The sequence below is a fragment of the Bombus vosnesenskii genome, unplaced genomic scaffold (assembly GCF_011952255.1).
Source record: "Bombus vosnesenskii isolate JDL3184/JDL3185 unplaced genomic scaffold, Bvos_JDL3184-5_v1.1 scf7180000013349, whole genome shotgun sequence".
Classification (NCBI taxonomy): domain Eukaryota; kingdom Metazoa; phylum Arthropoda; class Insecta; order Hymenoptera; family Apidae; genus Bombus; species Bombus vosnesenskii.
This window is the reverse complement of record NW_022882985.1, coordinates 377,592-403,438: the sequence shown is the minus strand read 5'-3', so window position 1 is coordinate 403,438 and position 25,847 is coordinate 377,592. Positions and strand designations below refer to the sequence as shown.

Here is a 25,847-nt window from a genome sequence, read left to right as displayed (position 1 = left end):
GCGGTCGCGATATGGGCAAAAAAGACGGAAGCGTTTTCGAGCCTCTCCTCGTGTGTCTAACGTGTGTCTGATATACAGTGCCATCGTATTCGTATTAATTGTTATTTATCAATTAGGCGCAAGAGTTTTGAATTTTGCATTAAAATTAGGTAATACTTTCGTACCGAAAATTTGGCAGGAAAGTGAAACGCAGAATCTGAGAAGAATGTGCTTCGCTCGAAAATAACGACACGTGGCAGTGTTTTTTACAGCCACCGTATCCGTGAATTTGGTATCGGTATCCGCGCTGAATATTCTACGGACGTATTTTATACAAATTCTCGCGACCTTCGGCTTTAAAAAGGAAAGCGAAATCGCATCCGAGCTTCCATCGATGGAACGATAGAAAATTGAAAACTGCGCGAAGGCCGACATGATCCATGTACGGTTTTCACGATCTCTATTAATAGATATCGAAGATGATGGGAAAAAAGGAAGCCAAGTAAAATTACAAGGAGCCAGCCGATCCATCTCCCACTATGGTCACGTTCCTCCGGCTGTAGGTGCAAATATCGTGCCATCTAAGAACGAGTCGAAGGCAACTTTCGCCCTCCAAGGCTGAGAAGATTCCTCGTCGCGAGCTCATCGCGCGTAATAGAGACGCAGATGGTCATTGAAAAACGGAATAGCCGCTGTCTGTGATGAAACTTTCGATTAGCTCTTATTTACGGCCAGAAGAGAGATAGATCTCTTGCGAACAGCCAAAACAGTATAAATCTAATTTTCATCGCAACAGAATCAGTCGACGCTAATAAATATATTCGACACTGCTGTCCTTTTCTTGTGCTTCCGCTGGTGCAACACAATTTCGCTTCTTTTCCGCTCATCTACTTGAGATTCCAACAGCGTATGTAAAAGATGACAATAACAATTTTCGAAAAAAGATACACGTTTATCCAATACGAAATACGAAGCTTCGCTAGAATACATTGAGCGTCAGATATATTTGCAGTGTACAGGGTGTCACAGATTCGATGGTAAAACCGTGGAGGGGATGGTTGTACATGAGATAATAAATCGAATACATTTTTTGGAATAAATTTGCTTTCGAGAAAATCGACTTTGAATTTCTGCCAAATACGCGTGAATTTGATTATGTTAGACGGATCGCTATTCTCGAAAACAAATTTATTCCATATATTCGACTTATTTTCTCATGTACAATCAGCCCGTCCACGATGTACCATCAATATTGGGACACCCTGTATGTATACGTTCATATTCGTTATATTCGATCCAAGAGTCTTGCGTAAGCCTCGTTTTATCGTCGACGATGTTCTCAAACGTGCCGGAAACCACCTCCGTTTCACGCAGGATAAACAGAATGCGAGGGGAATTGCAAAATTTCGATTGTCGAGGTACGACCTCGATCTTCAGCCTCCTCGTGCTTCCTCTCGATTTCCCTTTATCCTTCGCCGCTCTCCGACCCTTTGATTCCTCTCGGACCGTAAGACGATCAGGTTCCAGGCAACGAGAGAAGTCGGTCCATCGCTGGAATGCGACACAGCACTCCTTGGATGCGCCTTTTCCAGAGGTCGAGACTCGATCTCCAGCTGGCAAAGGGCAAGAGACGACCGGTCGCGGCGTACACCACGATTCCTGTGTCGATTTCAGCACGCTCCGACCGTCACCGATTTCCATGGTATCGACCAATTCATCCGATCGCAGATCTCTATCGGTATCTTCAACTGTAGACACTTTCGGAGCTAAGATCTCCTGTCGATCGACGATTTTTCCGGGCTTTGGCAACCCGTGTCCTGGCTACGTGCCGCCGAATGATTTAATAGAAAGCGACTTTTACTGCCTGTCGCCTTCGTAACCCATCGATTTGTCATCCGAGAGAGTCTAACAGCAACGTCGATTTGTCATAGGAGCGGGTAAACCTTCTCTAAAGATCGGCTAGGCTTGTCCTAGATCGGAGAACTCGCAGGTTCCTCAACTTACATCAAATGAATAATCGAAACAATTGTGAAACAATTAAACCGCCGGCCATAGATATTGGTATTCTCGATGATATTTGACAGAAATCGAACGCTGGTCCACTGCGTTTATTCCTCGATTAATCTCGCCGTAAATTTGTTACTTTATTCGCGTCATATGAGTCTTATAACGTGCTGTTCATTCTTACAAAAGTCAAATTTATTAGGCTCTTCTTATAAATAGTTGTCTTAATACATAAGGTGTAGAGACACCTATTAATCTACGTGTTTCCATAGTCTTCCTCTTCCTCTCTCTCTCTCTCTCTCTCTTCCCCTTTCAGATTCTGAGCTCCGAAGATCGCCAGACTGTGTTTAAAAAGACGTCAGCGAGGAGCTCAGAATGTTCGGAAAACAAACTCTATAGGAAGATGAGAAGAATGCGAGGTTACGATCGTTCCGCAGCTTTCATCAATAGTTTCTCTATGCAGGTCGTCACTGGCTGGTAGCATCTGCCTTCGGCGATCGAGCGGAGAGTGACGTAACGCTTCGTTACGTCCTCTACCCCCATCAGACACGTGTGCCTTCTCCTGGATAGACGAGAGCCCCTACCTCGTCCACGGGCCCCAGAGGCGTCCTCCCGTGGAACGTTCCCCGCTGGGCATCCTCTTCTCGGTCGTGGCGTTCTCCTCGACGCTGCAGTCATCTCGAAGAGTCCCTTCGCGAAGGTAACGCGCGAGTGTCAGCTATCTTGTGGATCAACTGCTGTAGTGAACGGTTTAGTCGAAGAAGAAGACAGGATGAAATCGATCGGGAGACTCGTTTGCCTTGTATGGGGTACGTTTAGACGAAACCTTGGAGATTTAACTGAATTTCACGGGTGCTTCGGCGAATTTCTCTGTCGCGATCCTTCGAGCGGAAAGAGACGCGTGTCGCGAATACGATTCTGCGAACATGCCGTAAACGCGCGAAAAAAGAAGCATCAGCGCGAAGCGTGACGAGCCACTGGTTGCCGAGCGATTTTCCCTTCTCGTTGCTGGTGAAATTAATTATGGAAAGCGAAAGTCTACGACCTTTTTTCGATGATTCCCATTCTGTTACAGTGGCTGCGCTCGGAGCCTGTGTCTTCGGGCTCCAACGGCCACCACCCAGGTACTCGCAACAGTACATGCCGGAAACTTCCTTCACTTGTCGCAATAAGATCGTAGGAAGCTATTACGCCGACCCAGAGACTGACTGTCAAGTCTTTCACGTCTGTGTGTCCGTGTCCGGCACTATTCAGGATTACAAGTAGGTTATTCTGTGAGAAAAATTAATATTCCGCCCACCAACGCGTTCAAAACGATTTATTATAAGCATCTGTTGTTTTTTCTTTCTTTCTTCTTCTTGTTTTCTTTTTCAAGGTTCTTGTGTCCCAACGACACAGCGTTCGACCAAGAAAGTCAAACCTGCGCGGACTGGTACGACGTCGACTGCGAGGCGGCTACTCTGTACTACGCCAGCGATAATTTTGACCTGTACAGATTAGGATCCGGCCTGGAGTCGCTTCACTACGATAGCATACGCAGCGACGCCGAGCCCCAAGACCATCTTCAACGGTCTGAAACGAGTGACCCTGTTCGTTCGTCGGCCAACACTCTCAACAGAGTGTCGTCGGGAAGCTTTAACGCCAACAGGGATCTCCGAGGCAGCAGCAGTGGCAATTTTTACAATAATAGAAACGGCAAGGATGAGGATTATGAGAGCGAGAAAACCTACAAGGACGAGATTGTTCAAGAAAAAAAGAAGACCGGAGTGAGAAAGGTCAGCAGGAAACAGCAGTACAATGACAATGGCAACAACAATTACGTAGCATCCAGCACTGCTGTACCTGCCGCTGCTCCTGCTAATCAGAACACTTATACCGGCTTCTATAGTGGTAATAATTACAATCAGCGAGCCAATGGTTTCGTATCGTCGACCAGTGCCAGGCCTCTAGAGAATTTCAACAGGAATCAACAAAATACGCAGAGATATAACACGCCGTCTTCGACGTACAGGCCCAGCACCAATTATCAGAATAATTACAACTTCCAGTCTCCTAGCACGACGACCAAAACGACCATTTACAACGCTTACAACACCAATCCCAATTACAACCAACAAAATACCGGTGGCTTCAGTCAGAGTACCACGGTGAAGCCGACCAGCTATAATAAGAATTACAATCAGAATTATAATAACGGCGCGCAGTTTACGCAATCCACAACCTTGCAACCTAGCACCAATTACCAGCCAAACGATTACACAAACTACCAGAGAAATTACAATAATATTCAACGTACAAATAATAACGTACCTTATCAGTCTACCACTGCTACACCTACCGTCTACGATAATAATTATAATAACAACAACAACAATAATTACAATAACAACAATAATAATGGACAGTACAGAAGTAGTACAACCATCAAGCAGGATATCTCTCAACCAACCACTAAATACTTCCCTAGTTTTGCAAGCAGCAGTTACGCCCCTACTACATATAGCCCAGCCACGAAGAAGTATATTCCTAATGACAATGCCCAGGCTCAAACAGCTGTGAGGACCAGCGAAAGCGGACAGTACTACGAAAAATCTAACCAACCTATCAAAAGTTCGTCTCAATACTACGACAGCACCAAAGCACCAAAGAAAGCCACGCAATACAACAATTACGATGGAACAAATGGGAAATACTACACCGAAACCAGCACCGGAAATTACGATCTAGCAAGGTCTTCGGTTGGAATTGGATTCAGCCCTGCAAGTATCAATCATTTGGCTGAAACACCAAGGTCTACGACTCCAGTACCAAGGTATTAGATAGATTAGTACGCAATATGGACTTCTAAACTCGAGCCAACGTTCTCTCTATTAAAAAAAATACGTTTTTACATATTCTTACAGTTTTTATCATTTTGCTATTATTACTATTACTACTTTACTATTTTTACATAGGAGAATTTCTACAGCCACCACGTACAATCCCAACAATTTCAACTCTAATACCCAAAGATCGTCACAATCACCAACAACTCCTAGAGAAAGTACATATGTTAGTGGGTCTGCCAGACCGTTTTCGTCCACGACGAGGCTACCTAGTACCACTACAACGCGGCCAAAATCTGGGAAAAAAAATGACTACGACTATGCCTATTATGATAACACTGCTGGACTAGAATACGATAGTCTGGATCTGGAACACGTAACCGGAAACAAGGAATCAACGAAGATCGCAAGGAATTGATTCTTTTTGCTTTAATCGAATCCTTTGAGAACACACGTCTATGCCACACGATTGAATAGGTTCAATTTCCGCGAAGCTACGGAACTTGCTGAATTTATGAATAATAGTGGCCAGTGTATTTGTCAAAATCGGCTTTCGATGATAGTAGAAGAAGAATATATTGAAAACCGGTTTTGTTGTAAAGAGTAGATCGCCTTAAGTATAATATAAATAGTGATTTCTTAAAATCTAATAATAACGAGTATGTATTTCGATAGACCTGTTCTCTTTCTCTGATTTGTTTTTACAGTATTGTAGGCTAAAGAATTATGCGAGTGGAAAGTCCTTTTGCGTTAGAAATTACTATTTCTAATTTATCGATTATTCTGAAATTATTGTTGTTACTGAGAAAATATTATCTTATTAATAACGCAATTTTCTTATCGAAATTTGATGTCTTTTGTACATATAATGAAAGATGGTTTAAATCTAACGATAACGTCACTATTCGCATACTAAAATCTGCGGACTGAGTGTACATATCATATGTATTTTAATAAAAAAGCACTAAAAAATAATTCACTGCCTAATAAATTTCTTACGTCAAAAATTTCAAATTTGAATCTAAAGTTTTACCAATAGAAGAACGTATAACTTCCTAAAACTTGGTGGAATTATTAATTACATATTATTACAAACATATTTATATACAGATATGAAAATAGAATAAATTTTTGTTAAAAGGTTGCCTCAAATTATTCACGAACGTTTGTTGTAAAATCTAGAAAGTTCCCTACTTTTAGGGGAAATTATCGTGACCTTAACAGAGATCACTGTTACTAGTACTACTAGAAATAACAGTGTGAAGTGTGACAATCCTAAACCGTTTGAAGAATTCGGAATTGAGATGTTCCAATTCTTTAAAGGACAATATCTCTTATTCTTAACATTTATTTAATATATTTAGAAACATCGTAATTTATTGAAACGTCCCCCTAATTTGATAAAAATAGATGATCAAATACATTTACTTAAACAACGATATCACATGTTCATAGCTCTATGTAAGTATTAAAACCTCGCCTTTGCCAAAACACGAGAATATTTCACTTACTCTACTATATTTTCATTACTTACTCTAACATACCTAATTGTGACATTGAAACAACAGAAGATGTAGGTTATTGCATAATCTATTTATAGGTTATACTTCCAACGGTCGTAATTTTTATTTTCTTGAATGAAAACATAAGTATTCTAATTTCAAATACTCGTTGCAGAAATTCTAGAACAAAGGAAGATGGGTAATGTAATGAATTCTGCTGTATTGGCAGCTGATGCAATTATCCCAACGCACCAGCAACAGATCTCAAACGCTCCATATCATGGAATACACAAACCTGATGGGAAACCTCCTCCAGAATGTCCTATGCACAAATCTGCACAGGACAAAACACCATCTACGTATCCCAGTGAATGTCCAATTAATGACATGGCTTCAGGAGACATTAATCCCCTTAATATGGTTAATATTCTAATTAACACAATTTAGAATATCTTTAGAATGCCTCTTGGTATTAATTCATTTCCTCTGAATGGTAATTTAAATAAAATTCTAGATGCCACCAGCTAATCAACAACCAGCACCAGATCAGCCTTTCCCACTGCCCACAGAGAGACAAGTTTCATCTATACCAAAAGCAGTGGGAGAAGGAGAGTTTTGGGTGTACCCTTCGCAACAAATGTTCTGGAATGCGATGCTGAGGAAAGGCTGGAGATGGCAAAAAGACGACATAACACCAAAAGACATGGATGACATAATAAAAATCCACAATGCCAATAACGAACTAGCATGGCAAGAAGTGCTTAAGTGGGAGGCTCTTCATGCAAGAGAATGTTGTACTCCGAAATTGCGTAGCTTTGGAGGCAAGGCCAAGCAGTATTCGCCACGCGCTCGCATCCGATATTGGTTGGGGTGAGTTATGGTTATCAAGAAGAATGATTCACGATTATCCTTGATGAGTTTGGTTAATAAACATGGACCTATTTTTTTTTAGATATGAATTACCATTTGACCGGCATGATTGGATCGTAGACAGATGCGGAAAGGATGTACGATACGTTATAGATTATTATGATGGTGGTGCAGTTGATGAAAAATTTACATTCACGTTACTAGATGTTAGACCAGCTATGGATTCGTTAGAGAACATTTGGGATCGCATGAGGGTGGCATGGATGCGTTGGAAATATCGTAACGAGTCGAAAGAATCGGAATACGCTACGAAAAACGAAGAAAAAAAATAGAAGTTAATAGAACAAAAAGATATTAGCTTGAAGGTTAATTTTATGCTCGTTCTACGTATTACCTTTACGTAATGTACAGTTTTTAAAATACAGGAAACATAGTTAAACAACAAACCAAAGAAGTTCACTAATGTTTAAGAAACGAAAAGAATATTGGATGCTTCTCTAGTGCTTTTCTTAATTACACAATTATAAAAAATCAATTTTAAAGTTAAAATATAAACTTCAATCAATCTCCTAAAGGTCAATTTTTTTAATTGACGTATCGGATGTATATTCTAATAAATTGAAAAGATTTTTATAAATCCGAGACTTGTTTTTCTGTATATCATACTCCACTTTATTGTCAGCACTGCACATTATTTATACCTAACAATATGGAGATTAAAAAACTGTGTTCAAATATTTGTATAGAGTAAAATTACATTATTAAAAACATTGGTGTTACTTAAAACGCACGAATGTTTTATTTCGTTGGAAAATTGATATATACTGTGCTTAACTGTTTTGCTATACACGCATTCTTATATAATATGTTTTTAACATATATCAGTTATTACAAATATGTTTGGTACGTATATAACAAAGAATATTAAATCGAGGCTCGAGTAACAATGATATTGTATCATTCTTAATAGTTTTAGTTAGAGTAATATATTAGTACATCACTTTTTTTAATTTCACTATAAAATCATGATCTTATGATAAATCATTTCTTAATTATAATTCACGTTATATCCTTAAATCTACTGAGAACCACAATCTTGTAATGATTTTTTTTTAATTTACAATATGTTAAAGTTAGCAATTATTATATTCATAAAAATATCCCTATCCCCATTATTTTTTCTAATATGTATTAGTGTAAACGAACACACAAGAAGGCTGTAATAGAAAATATAATTATAATGATCAAAGTAACATTCCTTTACTCTGCTATTTTCCTATATTAATAAGAAAAAATTATAATTTTTCTATACTACTAGCACACTAATTTTCCACACGCTATAACAAACATAATATCACGAATTTAATATTCAACTATTCATTTCTTACTAAAAATAATATACTTTCAGGATACTAATTTGTTGCAAAATAATATTATATATATATATTTTTTTTTCTCGATAAACGATAAATAAACAACGAATAAATACAAATTACCAAAACTCTTTTATATTTACACAACTCTATGATCAATCCAGATTCCATTCTTTCCAGTCATACAAATTTACTGAAGGCTTTTCGATAAATTTATCAAAAGGCTTAACAGTCTTAAATAGTATTTCGATAAATTTATCAAAAAGCTTAACAGTCTTAAATAGTATTATGAGGCAGATAGCCAGAACAGTTGTTGGAGCCACAAAGACAGGGTGTATGACTGAGATTATGGACGGAATTAGTAACTCCGCCGGCATAGTTAAAAGTTATCTCTTCGCCTACCTCTATATTTCTGGATGCGAACAAACATAATCGAGGTACTGGTCCTTCGACTCGAATAGGTACAAGATTAGTATTTGGATCGCAACTGTGATTGGAGTATCTTCCGATATTGCCAAAATATTTAGGATCTATGCACGTCACTATTACTCGATCCCCGATATGTTCAGAAACGACAAGAACGTAATTCATGGTATTTTTATTCGCTTCGACTCTACGCCTTGCTTCCTCGATACCTATCACCTCCCCAGCATATTCGCAAATGAATTGACCTTTCTTAATGAGTTTACTCGTGAACAAACCGTGTCCTTTTCCATCGATCTCTGACACGACTAGACTATCCACTGGACCATTCTGTACCACTCTATTATTACAATTTTCTCCACAAGTACAATGAGGGTTGCACTCAACTATTGGCCCTGATAATTTTTCATCTAGTATACAATCATCTTTATAATTCGGCGAACCACGTGTACAGAAACAGTTGGAGCACCGAATTGTACATGAGCAACCTAATGAATATTCTGATTCAAACTCTTCCAGATCTATCCCAGGACCTGGTATATTATGTACTGTGTACATGACACCAGGTACAGCGTGTTCGTATTCATCTGCACAGGCAGTCGCCTCCATGATTATTATAATATTATATCAATTAAAAACCAGAAGAAAGTTTGACAGGATCTTTAAGGATAGGCAACACAAAATAAAGGAAACAATTATTTTGTATTTATTTCTTTGTCTCCGATAAAAAGTATGTGTTATATATTAATAAAGAGCTCTAAAAGTCAAATTCCAGCTATCCTACTTAGCACTGACCTCCAATAATCCTTCAAACGACGATTTGATTGATTGCAACGCATTAAAAGAAGGTAGTGGTATAATTTTATATCCCATGTAAATCGTAGCTCCCAATAAGGAGGCTTTAATTGTAAACTTTAATATTTTGCTTGATAAAGGTTGAGGAGGTGCTCTATAAAAAAGAAATATGGAAAAGAAGAGTAGGTATCCATAATGATACATCCATGAATACTTAAGTTAACTTTATATATACCGTATAATAGGCCATATATCAGAGGCTTTTACTTTTCCCCAGTTTTCAACAATTCCATTAATATGTCCTATGCCAACAACTCCTACAATTCTTGGTGGTTTTAGCCCTTCTGCAGTGTGTTGTGCTGCAGTAGCCATCTGAAGATGGTATGTAAGATACATATCCCTTTCTGTGACAAACGTTCTCTCTATCGCTGGGTATTCTTCCCTCAATGACGAAATCATTTGTTGTATCACACATTTCCGTTTATAACGCTCTACGTCTTGTTTATTGATACGAGAATCTAATCGTATTACTAACCAAGCTAGCTTCATTATTTCCCACCAAGATAATTCTCTCAACGCACGTTGAAATGTCACGTTAATCGAACGATCCGCTAACTGGATAATGCAATTTGGTACTTTTTTTGCCTGAAGAAGCACCATGGAATTTATAATTATCTCACGTTGTTGTTTAAATTCGGTTAAAGTCTATTCTAGTATACCTCTTCGAACGCTGTACGAAATTCACCACCTGGTGGCATCCCAAGTTGCTTAACGACATGATTCACCATGCGGTATAACATAATATGCAACAATCCATTATAAGCCCCATAGTGTCTTATTGTTTCAGTTAATCTTTCTACAAAACGAAGTAAGTGAATGATATGCCAAAAGCATTGTACTTAAATAAACAATCTGGGGAACTTACTAATACTTAAGTCTCTCGCATTACGATACAGAGCTTCCTCGTTAATGTTTATAACATCGATTCTAGTTTTACATAATTCAACTGCAACTATGTGAGGCTGTACAGCTCGAATGATCTTTAATTGTAAAGAAAAAATATAGTTTTTAATTATCCTACTAGGGGGTTCCTACTATCTTTAAAGAAAACATATTGGAATGATCCTTGAATATTTTGAAATGTACTTAATATATCTGGTACATATAAAATATAATTTATTTACCATTGCAACATCATTTTGGCTTTCAACACTGAAATGTGCTGTGCCTACTAAGTATAATTTTCCTCCTTCTGGTGTAGTAAGTAATGTCACTGTCTCTGGTAACTTCTCATCTATGCTTGCATCATATTCTGGTTGAATAAATGCAGCAATATCACTACTTTTATAATTAGTTTCATTGTGAGTACTAAATCTCAATTGATGTCCAACAACTTCTAGAGCAAAAACAATCTTGTTTTAAATACACACCTTAGAGTACAAAATGTTCATAAATATTTCTAAGAAATGGATTTTTGTAAAGATAAGATCTTCCAGGAACTATTCTATAAGTGATGATGATACCTCGACGCTTTGAAAATTTTGTTTTATTTTTATATTTTACTGGCATTCTGAAAGCACTAATATACTACTGTATCAAGTGTGCACTATAACTTAATCAGTAGCTCAACATTGATTTTATTATCATATTAAAAAGACAAAGAGAGAAAGAAAGACCTTGCAGGTCTCCTTCTATGGAAACCTTAAAAGATCAGCTGTTTTAAAGTGCCTATTCAAGTGACTAACAACATACTTATAACGAACTAAATAGCAAATTCTATTAATAAATATCACCAGAAAATTAAATTATAATGAACTACAAAATGGCAAGTATTCACAAGGAATGTTTTTTAATGAAATATCTTTGATGATACTATTATCACTAAGAATGCTTTATTTAATCTTTTTTTTTATTATCACCTTTAGTTTGATCCTCTTCAGTATCTATCGAAGATTTTGCAGTATCCAAATCAGGTTTTGATTTATTAACCGTCTTTACATCTATTTGCAATTCACTACTAATTAACTTTTCAAATGGAGTTGAGATATGTAAACTTTTATCATCATTAATATCGTTTGCATCAACTACAAGGTACCGTCTAGGAACTAGCATATTTTTATTTTTGCTAAAATCTGTGCTCATGATATCTGAAGGCATTTTATACCTAACAATTGAAAGTATATATTAAATTCAATCGTTTTTCTAATTGATTTTATAGACTTCTTAAAATTAGAGAAAAATTTACTAATGCCATATGACAACTGACTACAAAAAATTTGTCTAACATATAGTCAGATTTACATATTTAAAATTAATGAATTACTAAAATAAAAGCGTCACTTAATGAACGCGAGAAAGTTCGTTGCAATTCTAAGAAAATCTCGAAAAAATTGGTTAAAAACGCTTAAATGTTTAAATTACTTTTTCCTATAACCTCAAGAACTAATAATATGGTTTTAATAATTGTATTATTCTAACTACCAAAATGGTTCAAAATTTTTTATAAAAATATTATGTTGTAACAGATAAACGATACCTTAGATATAGTTTCCTTTTACTGTAAATAGATATAATAAACAAAAACTATTCAGAGAAATATCTGGAACTACCTTGTTACTTGTAGTAGTAGTTGTTGACGTGTCAACAACTATTAAGATTAATTTTACAGAGAATGTTTAATAGATTTTCAATTATTAAAATAAATTGTTCTGCTAAATTTCGCGAAGTGAATCAAGCTTATTGTTAAGTTTTCTCTTTTACTTATCCGTAAATACACAAAACATCGTATGAATGTATGAATAAAAGCTCAACTATCGATTGTTGTACAAACTATCGATTGTTGTCTTAACTTTAATTGCTTGTCATTATTATTGTTGTATAAGTCTAGAGATTTATATTTAAAGTTAAAAATTATCCACATTAAGTAATGTGTATTATTCCCCTTTTTCTTGATTTTATTTTAATGCGTGAGATATGTTAGATATGTTAGATACATATAATAAATAAAAAAAGATTTAATTTTCATACATATAAATTATTTTTTATTTCGAGTATCTGCCAAACTAATAATCGAATTCTTTGAAATTAATCACAATTTTATGGTAAATACAATTTGAAACAAAAGAAGCAGGATATTGTGCAAAGCTGATAATAATTAGACTAAGAATACAAGAAACACCCAAATGCTTATTATAATATTTAGACAATGAAATAAATTTCTATTTACATTGCATTTCTTTAGCTGTATTTATAAAAATTTCTTTGGTCTAATTATTCAAAATATTCAATATTATCCACTTACCAATGCAGTGAGACCTTGATTGTAGAAAATCAGGAAGATGAAATCTCCTTGCTTTATGTTATTGTATTTTCTTCTTAAAGATGATATCTCGCGTTACTCTATCGTCTACAATAATACAAATAATATAACAGTTAGCTTATAATTCTGCTGTAAAAACGAACATATATCAAAATTCAAATTATTAAAAAATGGTCGATAGAGGGTGCTGTTATGATTCAAATATAACGGACAAACTTAAATTGAATTCTTTTCAAACAATAATTTTCATGTATTATAATCCCTACCATCTTTTCCTAATTATTCTTCATTGTCGATGTAAAAATTGAATAAAAAGAATAAAATTCTCGACAAATTAACAATGCTCGTGGAATAAAATAGATAAAGAAAACGTATAATATGAGAAAACAGCTTAGCCTGCATTAATAATGTTTATGTTGATATTATAGTATTTTATATTATAAATTACTCTTATTTATATCAATACTTACTCTTTAAAGTATACTATATACGAGATGAATAAAAACTAATTCAACTTCTCGAAATTTTGCGAAAAATTTGGAAAATTCCGTTCCACCGCGCACAACTACATAATATACAGACCGCGCGCAACATGGCGACTGAGGGAGCAACTTACTCGATTCTGGGGTCTACATGTGATTTGTGCGAAACGCGGGTAACTTTGAAGCAAAGACCTTAGTCTAACATTAATGATTATTGTATTGTTTACGTTATAGGTATTTCATGTTTTGTAGTAAACATAAAAATGAAATTAGATGGTATCCGGTTGATAGATTTCAAGTTTGTTAAGTTATCTTTATTCTTTTAAATGTCTCTCAATGAATTATTTTAATGAAAAATACTCGTCAACTAAATGACTTATGATAACATCACAAATTAGATAACAAACGCAATCTTACAAGTTTTAAACATATATTTATTATTCAATTTTTGTGATTCGCACATTCACACAGTTCTTAGAGCTTCTTACACCTCACATAATTTATATAAATTGTTTATCGTTTTGAGCTGCATTCAGTAAAAATAATCTTATTTAAGCAGTAATGAATGACACTCGACTTGTGCAAATCTGGAGGTATCAAAATATTTTCTTTAAGTTATAAGGAAAACGATACTTTTACTTTTCCTCTCTCAAGAGTATCTCTTAATTTTCTTCTTTTTCGTTTGTTCTCAGTGTTCATCTCTTAACAACGTAGTAAATCTTTTTTTCTGTCTTACAATTGGAATTATTTAAGGCCGTCTTCTTTCGCAACATAGGAAACTGTGTTAAGTTTGATCTTTTATCATCAACAACAAGACTACAATTGCTTGCACTTTGTGATAATTATGTGAAACTTACGAACAGCGATTCTACCTAAGAAGTACAAAGTACAAGCAAGTATCAATGAATACAGAACCGTGCAAAACATTTCTTTTTGAATAGTATCGTTTTTGTGTAATGTAATAAGACATTTCTATTTGATTTTGATTTTTAAATGCTGCATTTTGAAAATGAATTCGTTTAACACACATTTCTATATTCAATCATACTTGCCATCATTGCATGAATTCTTATTGACAAAAAAAGAAATATAGAAATTTCTTAGAAAGCCATTCTTATGCTAAGTACACATATCATTAATTTTTACATGTATAAGCTCATTATAGTTATGGAAATATTCTATCCTTTCCTTTTGCACACAAATAATATAACGCGCAACCAATGGTCAATTTACTGTGTGATACTCAATCCCTGTTCTCGACTTAAATCTATAAAAAGTTTGACTAGTATATATATGCAATACTTTTATACAATAAATAAATATACACATATATATATATATATATATATATATATATATATATATATATATATATATATATATCCTACATATATATATATATATATATATTTGTATCCTATTCTCGTTAAAACTATTTACGAACATCGCAATGTAATAAATTTGATCAGTATTTAGTACCCTTTATTATGACCTTTAACAAAGTGAATTTTACTTTGGAAGAAATCTTTTTTTGCAAAAAAAAAATCGTTTAAATATATTTAAAAGAAATAACCGCAATTTTTTGCTCGATACAATATTTTTATAAAATGCATACATTTCCTCTCATACATTCATTTAATTCTCTTTTCTACTCCATCACTTTGAAAAAACTTCCTAACTCTTTTTTTACAAAATAAAATGCTATAAAAGAAGCCCTAAAGGAAGAGCATAACTATCTGTCCCATTCATCTTGGTCGTTTGGCCTCGATTCTTTATATAATCAAGGTACAATAAAAAAATGTTCGTTTCTTTCTTGTATGAAATAAAAGGCACCAAGTTTTGCCAAACATTTAGTTTGTTCATAGGAGTTTCTATCTTTCAATTTAATATTGAATAAGAATAGCATCCTACAATGGATTTAAACATTTATGCAATTACTCATTTCCTACATTTCGAGATACGTTCTGATAGGATTTCTCTTGGAAAATCAAACAATTCGTATATTTTTACATAATAATTTTCGATTTCTTGTAAAATACGTAACGTGCTTTCACAAAGTCTAATTAAACAATCTATATAGCAATGTTTTGCAATAAAAAATACGTTTACATCATCAATTCTGTATTTGAGTAAACTCGCATGCAGGTAGTAATAATTTTGAAAGATAATCTTTTAATATATTCAATATTCATTTAATGTGCAAGCATTAATTGAACTTTACTTCAGCGCAAGTTTCTCAAATAAAGTACTTTTGTTTTATAAATATGGAATTATTAGAGTAATTTTCTGACATTTGGTAATAACCATAATAAGCAAGTTACTGAAAAAATATGTCAAACAGTACACATCAATTTCATTGAAACTTTGTACTTCTCTCAAAGTATATAATAGTGTGTGTATATATTTGTTCATATCACTAAATATATGAAATAAATGTATAATATGACATAAAATATGAGAAATTCAGAAATATGAAACTTTTATGGAAACAAATAATAATAGCTATAAGTTTTTATGAACCTACAGTGTACAACAAATTATACTCTCTCTTTCTCTCTCTCCCTTTCTCTCAATGTACACTAAAATGCTTAGAAATGAACATATCAAATTAGAATATAAGTCTTTTGGTATCATTTCGTAAGTCGTAAATAATTATAGTATATCTCCATTAATTCAGCTAATTTCCACATTTAGGAAGTGGCTGTGATATATATAATTAAATCTAATCATAATCATAAATAATGAAATCATTATGTAACACGAAATCCAATTTCTAGGCCATCAGGCTGAAATAAATAAATACAATAAATGATGAAATCATACATAAAAAAAAAAGTATGTGTGTTTTCAACTTTTGTAACAACTTACATATTTTGACATGCTTTCATAAAATAATACATATATAACAAAAAAGTATAACATGAAATTCACAATGTATACTTAAAATTTAGTTAGTTTTTACTACATAGATAAGTTACTTGAGTGTCTACAAATACAAATCATCTTCTGTAGTTAAATATATTAAAATTATGTAATAAATGCGAAGTATGTTTGAAGACACTCACAGTTTTCACTGATACAATTTGCAATTTTATGTTCTTCTTTCTCTTTCATATTAAATTTCAACAACTGTGCAATTCTCTGTCATACCATTCATATATATACATTTAATGTAAGAACTATAATGTATATTCTATCAGTAAATCAAAACGATTATATTATACCATTACATTCGCCACTTTTCTCATCGCTGTTTTGTACTATTCGTTTAAAAGTACTGAAAGAATATATATAGAGTATAACACACAGACGGCTTACAACAGAACTTTTTTACGCAGCTTTATGTATAATTAATAAATTGCATTAAAAAATATGAATGTCGGAAATTTTTAAAACTGGCATCGATTATACCATTATAGTAATCTAATTTGAATCTGCTCCAGTAGGAACAGTTACTTTTCTTACTCTTTCTTTTGACAATACCGTCGACAGGGCGGATCTTGTAAAATGTTACTCAATTATTTGTGCAAAATAGAATCCGTCGATATGAATTCTAGGAGAAAAAGGTTTCTCCGTTAAAAATGCTCTCTTTCCGACTATTTTCTTTTGCACAAACTGATGTTTGTTATTTTAAGCTCACTCGACTTAATTTTCATGTAACATGCTAAAAAGTAAAGTACATTAGGTAGTCAAAGTTCAAGTTATTAGTGGTAAAGTTTAAGACTTTTCGGAATGCTCGGAAGCTTCAAAGGAAACGAAATTTATAGTCGAGTAAGCTTTCAATATTGAATACTATAAGGGCATGATAAATTCATGGTCCCATACACATTTCAAGGATGTTTCGACTAGATGATACATTAATGTACTAAACATCGTGCCAGCGATACGTTACACTTGCATCATATACTCGTATGAAACGAGATTGCATTACATATTCCTACACATTATATCACACAAACTTACTTAGATTGTATATATCCTGGGTGTTCGTTATGCAAAAATCTTCTTTGTTCAAGTCATAATACAATAAGATCTCATCTTATATAAAATTATAATTTATGGGACTAGTGTGTTAGTAGGCCTGCATGCTCTTGTGCTAACGTTCCATTCTCAGGTGCTACTGGCTTATTTTCAAAACTAAAAGACGTAGGCACGCAGTTAGCTTAATTTCATACGCTTTGGTTGACTCGTGTTCGACGCATCTAAAGAAACATTTCTAAATTACAAATTCCATGTAAATGGATAAAATTCATGAAAAATATTAAGCAAGCATAACTTACCTCCATTAGAAGTGGCCCCAAACGCGCTAACTAAAGAGCAATTTTGACTTTTCTGAAAGAAAATAAAAGCTATTAATCCAATAATTATTAAAAATATTATATTTTACATTGTCTGACAAGAATACACACATCTCCCATTACTGCTATTGGAGTTGTCCCTGTGGCAACTGCTACTTGATGTTCAATCAAATAAAACATATACTCATCATACAATAATCGAATTAGATGAAAAGATCCGAAACTTGCTGCGCTTCTTAAAGTAAGGTCACGAATAACCATGGAACTATTGAATGAATAATAAAATAATAATCAAAGATATAAGGAATTAATCGTAATCTTTTACATATTTGAAATAATTACCTATAAAAGGACCATTTGAGCAAAAATTGTCGAGCGGCCTTTGCAAATGTTGGCTTTTCCTCAAACGGTTTAAGAACTTGAGTCACAACGCTCTTTAACCAAATTGCCCAATCTTCCAATGAATTTTGTTGTTGTAATGTTACCTTAAAGTCTGCTTCCAGACGTTGTACCATTGCGTAATCGCATTGGCATACCCACGAAGCCTGCAAAATATACATATATGCATCTTTCAGTGTTAGAAGAGGTACACTTTATATTAAATTACTAAGCCTTAATAAATTAGATACCTGTTCTTGTACATTATGAAAATCAACGCGATTCAGATCAGCTAGCATTTGATTTATTTGACTAGAATTCTGAAGCACTGCACGTGCAGCTTGAGCAAGATGATTCAATGATGTATAACGCCTTAATGTCTGAGCAAACGCAGATACAGCAGTCAACTAAAATAAAATATTGTTAAAAAAGATATAATTCTTCATTATTTTCTAATACTACCTTTATTTGAGTCATTTCTTCAGGGCAATCAGCCATTGCTGACGTCAACCACGATTCTAGTCCTTTTGCAAAATTTCGGATAGACTGTGTTAATGAACCTGGAAATTGTACATCAATTGTTACCGTAATGATATTACAAATATATAATGGCGTGATCAATTCAACTCACTTGGTATGGGTCGCAACACATTAGGCATTAGTACTTCCACTAAATTTTGATAAAATGTATAATCAACTTTTCTTATGAAATCTTGAACTTCTGAACATTTACACATCTGATATAACTTAGTCCTAAATAAACAGTATAAAATGTCTTAAAATGTTTTTCAGAAATTTCTTTAAAAAATCGAGTATAAAAATCTTACTTTGATAAATATTTTTCTTCTTCACATTCATCACCATTATTATTGTCCTGGCTACGCCAAAATTCTCTCCAAAGACTTTCTACAGTAGCGAACTCAAAGTTGAGAACAGCATCTAAAAAGGCTTCACAATGTTCTCTGTATATACTACGAAACGTATCAATATCCTCTAACGTGCAATCTTCCGGAAGGGACGAACCATGTCCGACTATTATTTCTGGAAATTCTGGAATAGCACCACTCGCCTCACCCAGATACTGATGATATTGTGGCGGTGAATTGTTCGAAGAAATGTTCGTATTCGAATGCGCATTGTTCTCATATGTAGTATCCTGTTTTTGGTTCACGAATTTGAATCGTTTCGTTTGCGAATTTGTACCATGTTGCTGACGCGGTGTTCCATCTTCATTTAGCATGACTAAAGGAGAACTGGGTTTAACACGAATTCCATAATAATGATACTTTGAGTTTCCCCTGTGGAAGATGATAGTGATTAAAACATAATTATTTACAACATACAATTAAAATATAATGCAGAGTGTATTTAGAACAAACAATAAAGTCCTTTACCTTGTGCCCAATCGTCTGGTTCTTAAACCCAAAAAAACGGAACGTATTAATTTCCCAAAACTTGCGGCATTTACAGGATCTAACTTATTTTCAGAACAGTGACGTAGATAATGATTGTAAAGTGTGGATCTTGGAAGAGAAACACCATCTGCTGTTTCATAATTTTCAAGCAACCAATGAACCTGATTATATAAAATTCATTATAAACTTCAGAATTATATTATTAACAAACAACAGATATATAACACTATATACATAAAAAATCAGAAAATAAAATGCTAGTTCAAACTACATATAACACCCACACGTGCTAGTAATATTTATGTTAGAAAAAATCTTTCTTGCATTATTGGCGAATCAAATTAAATTTTGAGCTTGTATAAAGCATCTCTAAAGAAGCAGTTTTGCATGCTACAACAAATTAGTACAGCTAAGCTTACAAATAGAGATTATGTATCAGCTTACTGTTGCTTGGGAAACTCTAGTGGCATGCGTCATATTTGCAGCTGCTGCTGCAGCATCTTCCACGGTGACAGCAGTACTTCCTGAATTACCGCTGATCAAGTATGCCCCTCCACCCCCGCTAACCACAGTTTCCTATCAAACACCCAACATACCAATACCACATTAAATCCCAATTTCGAAAAAGTAGCTTCATTATAGATCACCATTCGCTATTTAATATTCTAGAGCAACTCGATACAAATTTATATTATATAAAACAATAGTATATATATATATATATATACAGAGTTTTGCAAAATAACAAAGAAATTGAAAGCAATGGGAACCATAAACATGCATTGCTATCTTACCGCATTTTCTGTCTGCGGACTAGCACGTGCAGCAGCTGCAGATATTAACGCATGTGCTGTCGGATCCCCATCTACAACACTCTGTTGAATAAGGTACGTGCCATTGCCCTGGGATAACAATTGTCCAGTTGTAGAATTTGAACCTTGACCAGTAACCTACATGCAATGAAATATTATTCACGATAATACTAAAAGCCACACATTACGTTAGAATTACAGTTACATCCATTAATAGCAGATAAGATCTTTTATAAATTACCTGAGCGTAAGTTACTGGTGTGGTTGCTGGTGTGTAGTACTGACTGGACGCAGGAGTATACATCGCTCCTGCTTCTCCAACAGCATATACAGGGTATGTCCTATGAATGATAAACTATAAAATTTAGTGGAACGATTGAATATAATATTGATATACTTACATCTGGCCATTTGTCGGTATATACGTAGAACCATCTCCCTCAACATATTGAACATAGGTAGGATGAGAAACCGACTCGGACCCCACCGCTTCCGGTTCACCAGACACTGAAACAAACGCGATATATTTCAATATATTTATATAGACAACACTTTCACACGAATTAAGCTTCGTGAAATGCATAATATTTAGGAGTTACGCAGTTGTATCTTGCCAATCACTAGAAAAAATAGAGTGCATTTAAGTAAGTGCTTCCACTCTTAAAATAAAATTTAATATCTACACGTATTTAAATTTATTTATATTTTTCTTTATTATTCATCCATATAAAAAACGTACTATAACATGCAAAATTAATTAATGCATATTAACGAATAATACATAACTTTTTTACAAGTATGTTGTACATTAGTAATGAAATAAATAATGCATGCTAATTATATTCTGCCCTCACCTACTGCCGTTGTGAGGGACGCGTAGGATGGTGAGTCACTGGTGCCTAGTGTGGTCAGAGTAGAAGAACAGAGGTGCATGTTTTTCAGCAGCATGGAAAGGGCCAAATCTCTACTCAAACACTATAATTTTTTTTCAAACTGATCCTGATACTCACCCCTAACATATACTTATAAGGAGTCTCTCGACAACTTATCGCGATTTCCTTTTATATATATCAATGGTATTTTTTAAAACCAAGTTCTCAAATTTGAACGTTTTGCAATTTTCGACTCGGCAATCAGCAATTTTGCGACTAACAGCTGAATTGAAATTAACTTTGGCTCAAAACGCACCTGTTACTGTAATAAAATGCGGAGATCCACTGACAATGGTACCAGCAGACGTGGATGCAGCGTCAGAATCAACAAGAGTATGCTGACCAGAATGGGTAGTATTCACTACAACTTGTGCTGTAACATGCGCTGGAGTACCTGTTGAGCCGTTGGAAGAGTCTGCAGCTGTTTCAAGCGGATCCTGAACCAATAACTAAATTATTATTTATAGTATGCATGTTCTCATGATCAACGGTAAATTTCTATATAATAATATAAATATTTAACACAGCTTCTTCATTTCCAATAATATCAAACATATATATAATTGATAAATATAAGGTTCCATACATCATGAAAAAAATTTCTTTAAAAGTTCTTTAAAAAAGGAAATCTTTTAGCAAATAGAGAATTACTAATACTATGTAGTTGAGCAAACCTGTATAGGTTGTAGATTATTTGGACTGGAAGGATCAGGACTGGTAACAACAGTAATAAGTTGCTGTCCCCTCGTAGACTGACTCTGTGCTGCATTACCACTGCCACTGGAGCTGGAAGTAGTCACGACAACAACGCTTGGCTTAGGTTCCACCCCCACTGTTGTAGAGCTACCCCCACTGTTATTAGCTCTGGTGGATGCTGCGAGGGCATACTGGGCTCCTGTCGTAGTCATGGCAATCACTCCTTCACCTCTCTCTACTCCCACTGTATCACCACTACTGCTACCTTCCCGTTTGTGAAGGGAAGAATCTGTAGACGTATACATATACAAATGCAATAAATATCAATAACGTTCTCCAGCAGACTCGGCACAGGAAGAACTGCTATAAATTCTTTCTATATGCTTATGGCCATTCTATAGAATGCAATCACTAAAGAAATATAATTGATTCATAAATAAAGGAAGCAAAATTACTATAAAATCTATAGATTGTTACAAACTATTCCACTTTTTTACAAGTATTATGTACTACTTTTTGGAAAGTTTTTAAATGAAAATGAGAAAGATAAATATTTCGTAAATGAATAAAAATTTGATGTATATTTTGCTGTTTAGATGTATTATACAATGTGCAAGAATGTATTGATTATTTTTTATAGTATAACAAATACGATCGTATAAGTATCGAAAGAATAACAATATAGTAGAGTTAATCATTTTTATTATAATAAATTTCAGAATACATATTGTATACGTTGATAAGCAGAAACAGGGAACATAATCGAACGGTGATACCCGCGAATCGGATGTTAGTTATAGCGATAGATTAACAGACACCCTAACCTACATATAAGAAGAATCGCCTACGTAATTTCTCGCAGGTGTGTAGCATTCAATAATCTATAGATCAAAGAGAAGCCTCAAAGAGCGCTCGAATGAAACACGGCATTGTCGTTTCGACGTATGTGTAGCAAGATGTATTGGTACACCCTGTACCTGTAGGGTGACAGGTACCAAACAATGTTTCAAAGGGAAGAAAACGAAAGGGCGAGGGGTAGTGGCTAAAATGTAGCATACGCGTGGATGGACATAGAACTCTTGTCAAGGGGATTGAAAGCATCGATAGGAAAGGTCGGATCATAGGTGCAATTAGAGAGTATTAAAACTCCCTGCTGATCAATAGCAATAAATTTTATAATTAGCCTACGTACCCGTGAAAAAGTTTCGATGGTAGAAAAAAAATACGATATAGAAATTCTTATTGTATATTCTATTGAAAAAAGATATATTAATCGTTTTCTTTGCAAATATAATATCAACATAAAACCATTAAGACACTATTAATGTAATAATTAATTTGAGAAAAAAATATATGAAAAATATATTATTTGATATCAGGTATTATGTTATTCTAGAAAATGGTGGTTTCATTAGAAAGCATACTGTGTATGCACCTGGCCTCTGTTATGCATGACTGCATGACTGATGCCTGAAAGTGTTCTGCAGCACACCTTATTTGTTACTTTACATTGCATGTTCCCCATATATAATATCACATATATTTATATACTTTCAAATATCTTAATATTACAAGTCTTATCTTATAAACATAATCTATAAACATATTGGACAAGACACATTGCAGTACTTGAAATTTTAAGTTTATTGCAGCATCATTTTTAAAATAATTAGATGGCTGAAGGTGGGCTTTTTCTTTCATGCTTCAAGAAGTACATTGATAAGCCCATTTTAATTAAATGCTACACAGGGTTCCAAATATTAGATATCCCCCAGGTAGGGTGCACAATAAAATCACCAAAGCGTAATGCAATAGGGGAATATATAAAGCAAGAAATCTGCAATGATTTTCTATGTGGGAGAAATTAATTAATCTTTGCTACAGCAAATACTTAGAAGATATACTGACCACAGAAAATATAACATTTTAAAAGGAATGAAATTTTCAAATCAGAGGATTAATCTAATTGGTCCAGAGTCTTTTTCTGTAAATGTCTAAACAACCAAACGATTCATAGTCTTAACAGTGTAGTGTGAACATTTTCAACAAATCTTCACATAAAAAGGCCAAACAGTAACGTATGAATGTTCATAGTACGATGACTCTGCATTAAGAAATACAATTATGAAACGTGAAAAAATTCTCAGAACCATAAGTTATTTGGATAGTTCAGCTTACAGCTATGAATAATCAAATTGTATAAACTGTCACTATACAAATACATATTGCAGATGATAAAATTAATAATATAGCAGAGTTTGATAAGACGCTAGTACGCTGTATGTTCGAACACGTTACGTTCTGTTTTCCGTAATCGTGTTTGGAAAATTCTATGAACACGCGCATAAACAATAGTAATTAGAATCGTAAGAAAGCGCGGTTCATACGTTTCTTTTTTACTCACCTGTCTTCATGAATGGCGTGTACTTTCAACACGACGCCCGGACGCACTTGCGCGACCGAACGTGTCCCCCCACGTATTTCAATCGGGCTTTTCCCGTTCAAGGAACTGCCGTAGTTGTCACCCAGGAAACCACGCGGACAGCCAAGGCACCGTAGAAGTGGAAAAGCGGAGCAGCACACTCCGACAAACCTGTATATTTTGTTGTCGACGGCTGGTCGGAGTGTTGGTTGTCTGCTGCTGCGGTCGCCTTGACTACGGCATCACTGCCCGCGTCACAACCAGTACCGTACCTAATCTTCGTTTACCTTAGGGTGCTATAACTACCCTATACATATATACAAAACAACCAATACTACAAACTACCACTATTATTTATGCTCTTTCAGAATATACCCTTTTATGTTTTTAAATTTTATTCTTTCAAATCAACGTTTTCTGATTAAGCTCACTATTTTCTCTAAATATTGTTAAATTCGCCCTTCTCCTCATTCTTCTTCTATACATACGCTCACAGAAGTATTCGAATATCCTTAGGAACTTTTATGTATATATTATAAAAAACATTTTGAAATTTCATTATTACTATAGTAAAACATGACTATCGTGATTCATATTGGTAAAATTTGAGACAGATCTGAAAATGTGCATAAAAGTTACAAGATATTTATTGGAAACATACACTTTGCAAGGATAAGCACAGTATTAACAATCAATTATTTTCTATATTAATAAGCTATAATATTTTACCAGACCATGTTTAGCACTAGTTTTATGTTTAAGATTACTATTCATTCTGTATACTAATTTTTTACTAAGTGTATGTTTACAATAAATGTCTTGTAACTTTAATATACATTTTCAAATTGATTTCGAACTCTATAATTATAATCACAATAATTGTGTCTCATTACAGTGCTAACAAATTTTCAAAAAGGTTTATGTAACGCGTATAATATATTCATAAAAACAGTTTTGTGTTCAGTGTTCAAATATTTTTGCGAGCTACTATATATATGTAATTAGTAAGATATAATAAGTAAATGTACTTTAGAGTAAACGAAATAGTATTCGTTCTTTTTAAACCATATTTTATTAAAGTTTCGGCCATCTTCAAGTTTAATTTGATAGACAGTGAACTTAATTAGTATTAGGTTTTGTGTATGTTACGTGATCAAGCACTTCTATCGCGACCATAGTTAAAATCATCTTATAAGTTACATATCCCGCAATACACAATGATATTTAGTAATTAGATTGCGGATTTTTATGTAAATTTATATTTTTGAGAATATAATTTAAAAAGTAGAATCTCAGTAAAAAATTCTTTTAACTATCAAGTA

General features: G+C 34.1%; 5 protein-coding genes across 16 annotated transcripts; 2 read left to right on the top strand and 3 right to left on the bottom strand.

Moving 5' to 3' along the window:
• Positions 1-2,594: 2,594 nt before the first annotated feature.
• On the top strand, positions 2,595-5,772 carry LOC117236507 (putative uncharacterized protein DDB_G0282499). 2 transcript variants are annotated; one of them, XM_033499519.1, is made up of 4 exons: positions 2,595-2,792; positions 3,059-3,245; positions 3,359-4,795; positions 4,938-5,772. In XM_033499519.1, exons 1-4 carry the CDS (start codon positions 2,756-2,758, stop codon positions 5,224-5,226), a joined length of 1,950 nt encoding a protein of 649 aa, XP_033355410.1. In that variant the 5' UTR covers positions 2,595-2,755; the 3' UTR covers positions 5,227-5,772. The 2 variants fall into 2 exon arrangements, with proteins under 2 accessions (XP_033355410.1, XP_033355409.1); XM_033499518.1 differs by lacking the exon at positions 2,595-2,792 and having other exon boundaries at positions 2,990-3,245.
• Positions 5,773-6,025: 253 nt separating this feature from the next.
• On the top strand, positions 6,026-7,817 carry LOC117236419 (cytochrome c-type heme lyase). 2 transcript variants are annotated; one of them, XM_033499349.1, is made up of 4 exons: positions 6,026-6,269; positions 6,486-6,730; positions 6,825-7,180; positions 7,263-7,817. In XM_033499349.1, exons 2-4 carry the CDS (start codon positions 6,506-6,508, stop codon positions 7,510-7,512), a joined length of 831 nt encoding a protein of 276 aa, XP_033355240.1. In that variant the 5' UTR covers positions 6,026-6,269; positions 6,486-6,505; the 3' UTR covers positions 7,513-7,817. The 2 variants fall into 2 exon arrangements, with proteins under 2 accessions (XP_033355240.1, XP_033355241.1); XM_033499350.1 differs by lacking the exon at positions 6,026-6,269 and adding an exon at positions 6,363-6,381.
• A 139-nt stretch (positions 7,818-7,956) lies between these two features.
• On the bottom strand, positions 7,957-9,645 carry LOC117236420 (histone-lysine N-methyltransferase SETMAR). The gene is made up of 2 exons (XM_033499351.1): positions 8,841-9,645; positions 7,957-8,798 (listed from the first exon to the last, which is right to left on the bottom strand). Exons 1-2 carry the CDS (start codon positions 9,583-9,585, stop codon positions 8,788-8,790), a joined length of 756 nt encoding a protein of 251 aa, XP_033355242.1. The 5' UTR covers positions 9,586-9,645; the 3' UTR covers positions 7,957-8,787.
• A 14-nt stretch (positions 9,646-9,659) lies between these two features.
• On the bottom strand, positions 9,660-12,576 carry LOC117236417 (traB domain-containing protein). Of its 6 annotated transcripts, none has more exons than XM_033499346.1 (7): positions 12,308-12,394; positions 11,691-11,935; positions 10,956-11,164; positions 10,697-10,811; positions 10,491-10,627; positions 10,007-10,416; positions 9,660-9,925 (listed from the first exon to the last, which is right to left on the bottom strand). In XM_033499346.1, exons 2-7 carry the CDS (start codon positions 11,926-11,928, stop codon positions 9,757-9,759), a joined length of 1,278 nt encoding a protein of 425 aa, XP_033355237.1. In that variant the 5' UTR covers positions 11,929-11,935; positions 12,308-12,394; the 3' UTR covers positions 9,660-9,756. The 6 variants fall into 6 exon arrangements, with proteins under 6 accessions (XP_033355237.1, XP_033355236.1, XP_033355238.1 ...); XM_033499344.1 differs by having other exon boundaries at positions 9,757-9,925; positions 10,956-11,167; positions 12,381-12,576; XM_033499343.1 differs by having other exon boundaries at positions 9,757-9,925; positions 10,956-11,167.
• A 1,409-nt stretch (positions 12,577-13,985) lies between these two features.
• Positions 13,986-24,646, bottom strand: LOC117236416 (DNA-binding protein RFX2). Of its 5 annotated transcripts, none has more exons than XM_033499338.1 (17): positions 24,508-24,646; positions 22,082-22,392; positions 21,664-21,856; positions 21,330-21,374; positions 20,877-20,982; positions 20,717-20,816; positions 20,458-20,613; positions 20,108-20,239; positions 19,643-19,824; positions 19,076-19,546; positions 18,880-19,001; positions 18,711-18,808; positions 18,500-18,655; positions 18,213-18,415; positions 17,982-18,135; positions 17,853-17,904; positions 13,986-17,774 (listed from the first exon to the last, which is right to left on the bottom strand). In XM_033499338.1, the coding sequence occupies exons 1-17, from the start codon at positions 24,515-24,517 to the stop codon at positions 17,731-17,733; spliced, it is 2,535 nt and encodes an 844-aa protein (XP_033355229.1). In that variant the 5' UTR covers positions 24,518-24,646; the 3' UTR covers positions 13,986-17,730. The 5 variants fall into 5 exon arrangements, with proteins under 5 accessions (XP_033355229.1, XP_033355230.1, XP_033355233.1 ...); XM_033499339.1 differs by having other exon boundaries at positions 21,664-21,844; XM_033499342.1 differs by lacking the exon at positions 24,508-24,646 and adding an exon at positions 22,828-23,406.
• Between the last annotated feature and the right edge of the window lie 1,201 nt (positions 24,647-25,847).

Coding starts and splice junctions, on each gene's coding strand:
- LOC117236507 (XM_033499518.1), top strand. CDS start 3,007: ATGGAAAGCGAAAGTCTACGACCTTTTTTCGATGATTCCCATTCTGTT. Junction 3,246..3,358: donor GGCACTATTCAGGATTACAA/GTAGGTTATTCT, acceptor TTCTTTTTCAAG/GTTCTTGTGTCCCAACGACA. Junction 4,796..4,937: donor TCTACGACTCCAGTACCAAG/GTATTAGATAGA, acceptor ATTTTTACATAG/GAGAATTTCTACAGCCACCA.
- LOC117236419 (XM_033499349.1), top strand. CDS start 6,506: ATGGGTAATGTAATGAATTCTGCTGTATTGGCAGCTGATGCAATTATC. Junction 6,731..6,824: donor ACATTAATCCCCTTAATATG/GTTAATATTCTA, acceptor ATAAAATTCTAG/ATGCCACCAGCTAATCAACA. Junction 7,181..7,262: donor CGCATCCGATATTGGTTGGG/GTGAGTTATGGT, acceptor ATTTTTTTTTAG/ATATGAATTACCATTTGACC.
- LOC117236420 (XM_033499351.1), bottom strand. CDS start 9,585: ATGGAGGCGACTGCCTGTGCAGATGAATACGAACACGCTGTACCTGGT.
- LOC117236417 (XM_033499344.1), bottom strand. CDS start 11,928: ATGCCTTCAGATATCATGAGCACAGATTTTAGCAAAAATAAAAATATG. Junction 10,812..10,955: donor GCCAAAATGATGTTGCAATG/GTAAATAAATTA, acceptor TTACAATTAAAG/ATCATTCGAGCTGTACAGCC. Junction 10,417..10,490: donor TTCGTACAGCGTTCGAAGAG/GTATACTAGAAT, acceptor GTGCTTCTTCAG/GCAAAAAAAGTACCAAATTG.
- LOC117236416 (XM_033499338.1), bottom strand. Junction 21,375..21,663: donor GCATTTTATTACAGTAACAG/GTGCGTTTTGAG, acceptor TGACCACACTAG/GCACCAGTGACTCACCATCC. Junction 17,905..17,981: donor CAATAGCAGTAATGGGAGAT/GTGTGTATTCTT, acceptor ATTTTCTTTCAG/AAAAGTCAAAATTGCTCTTT.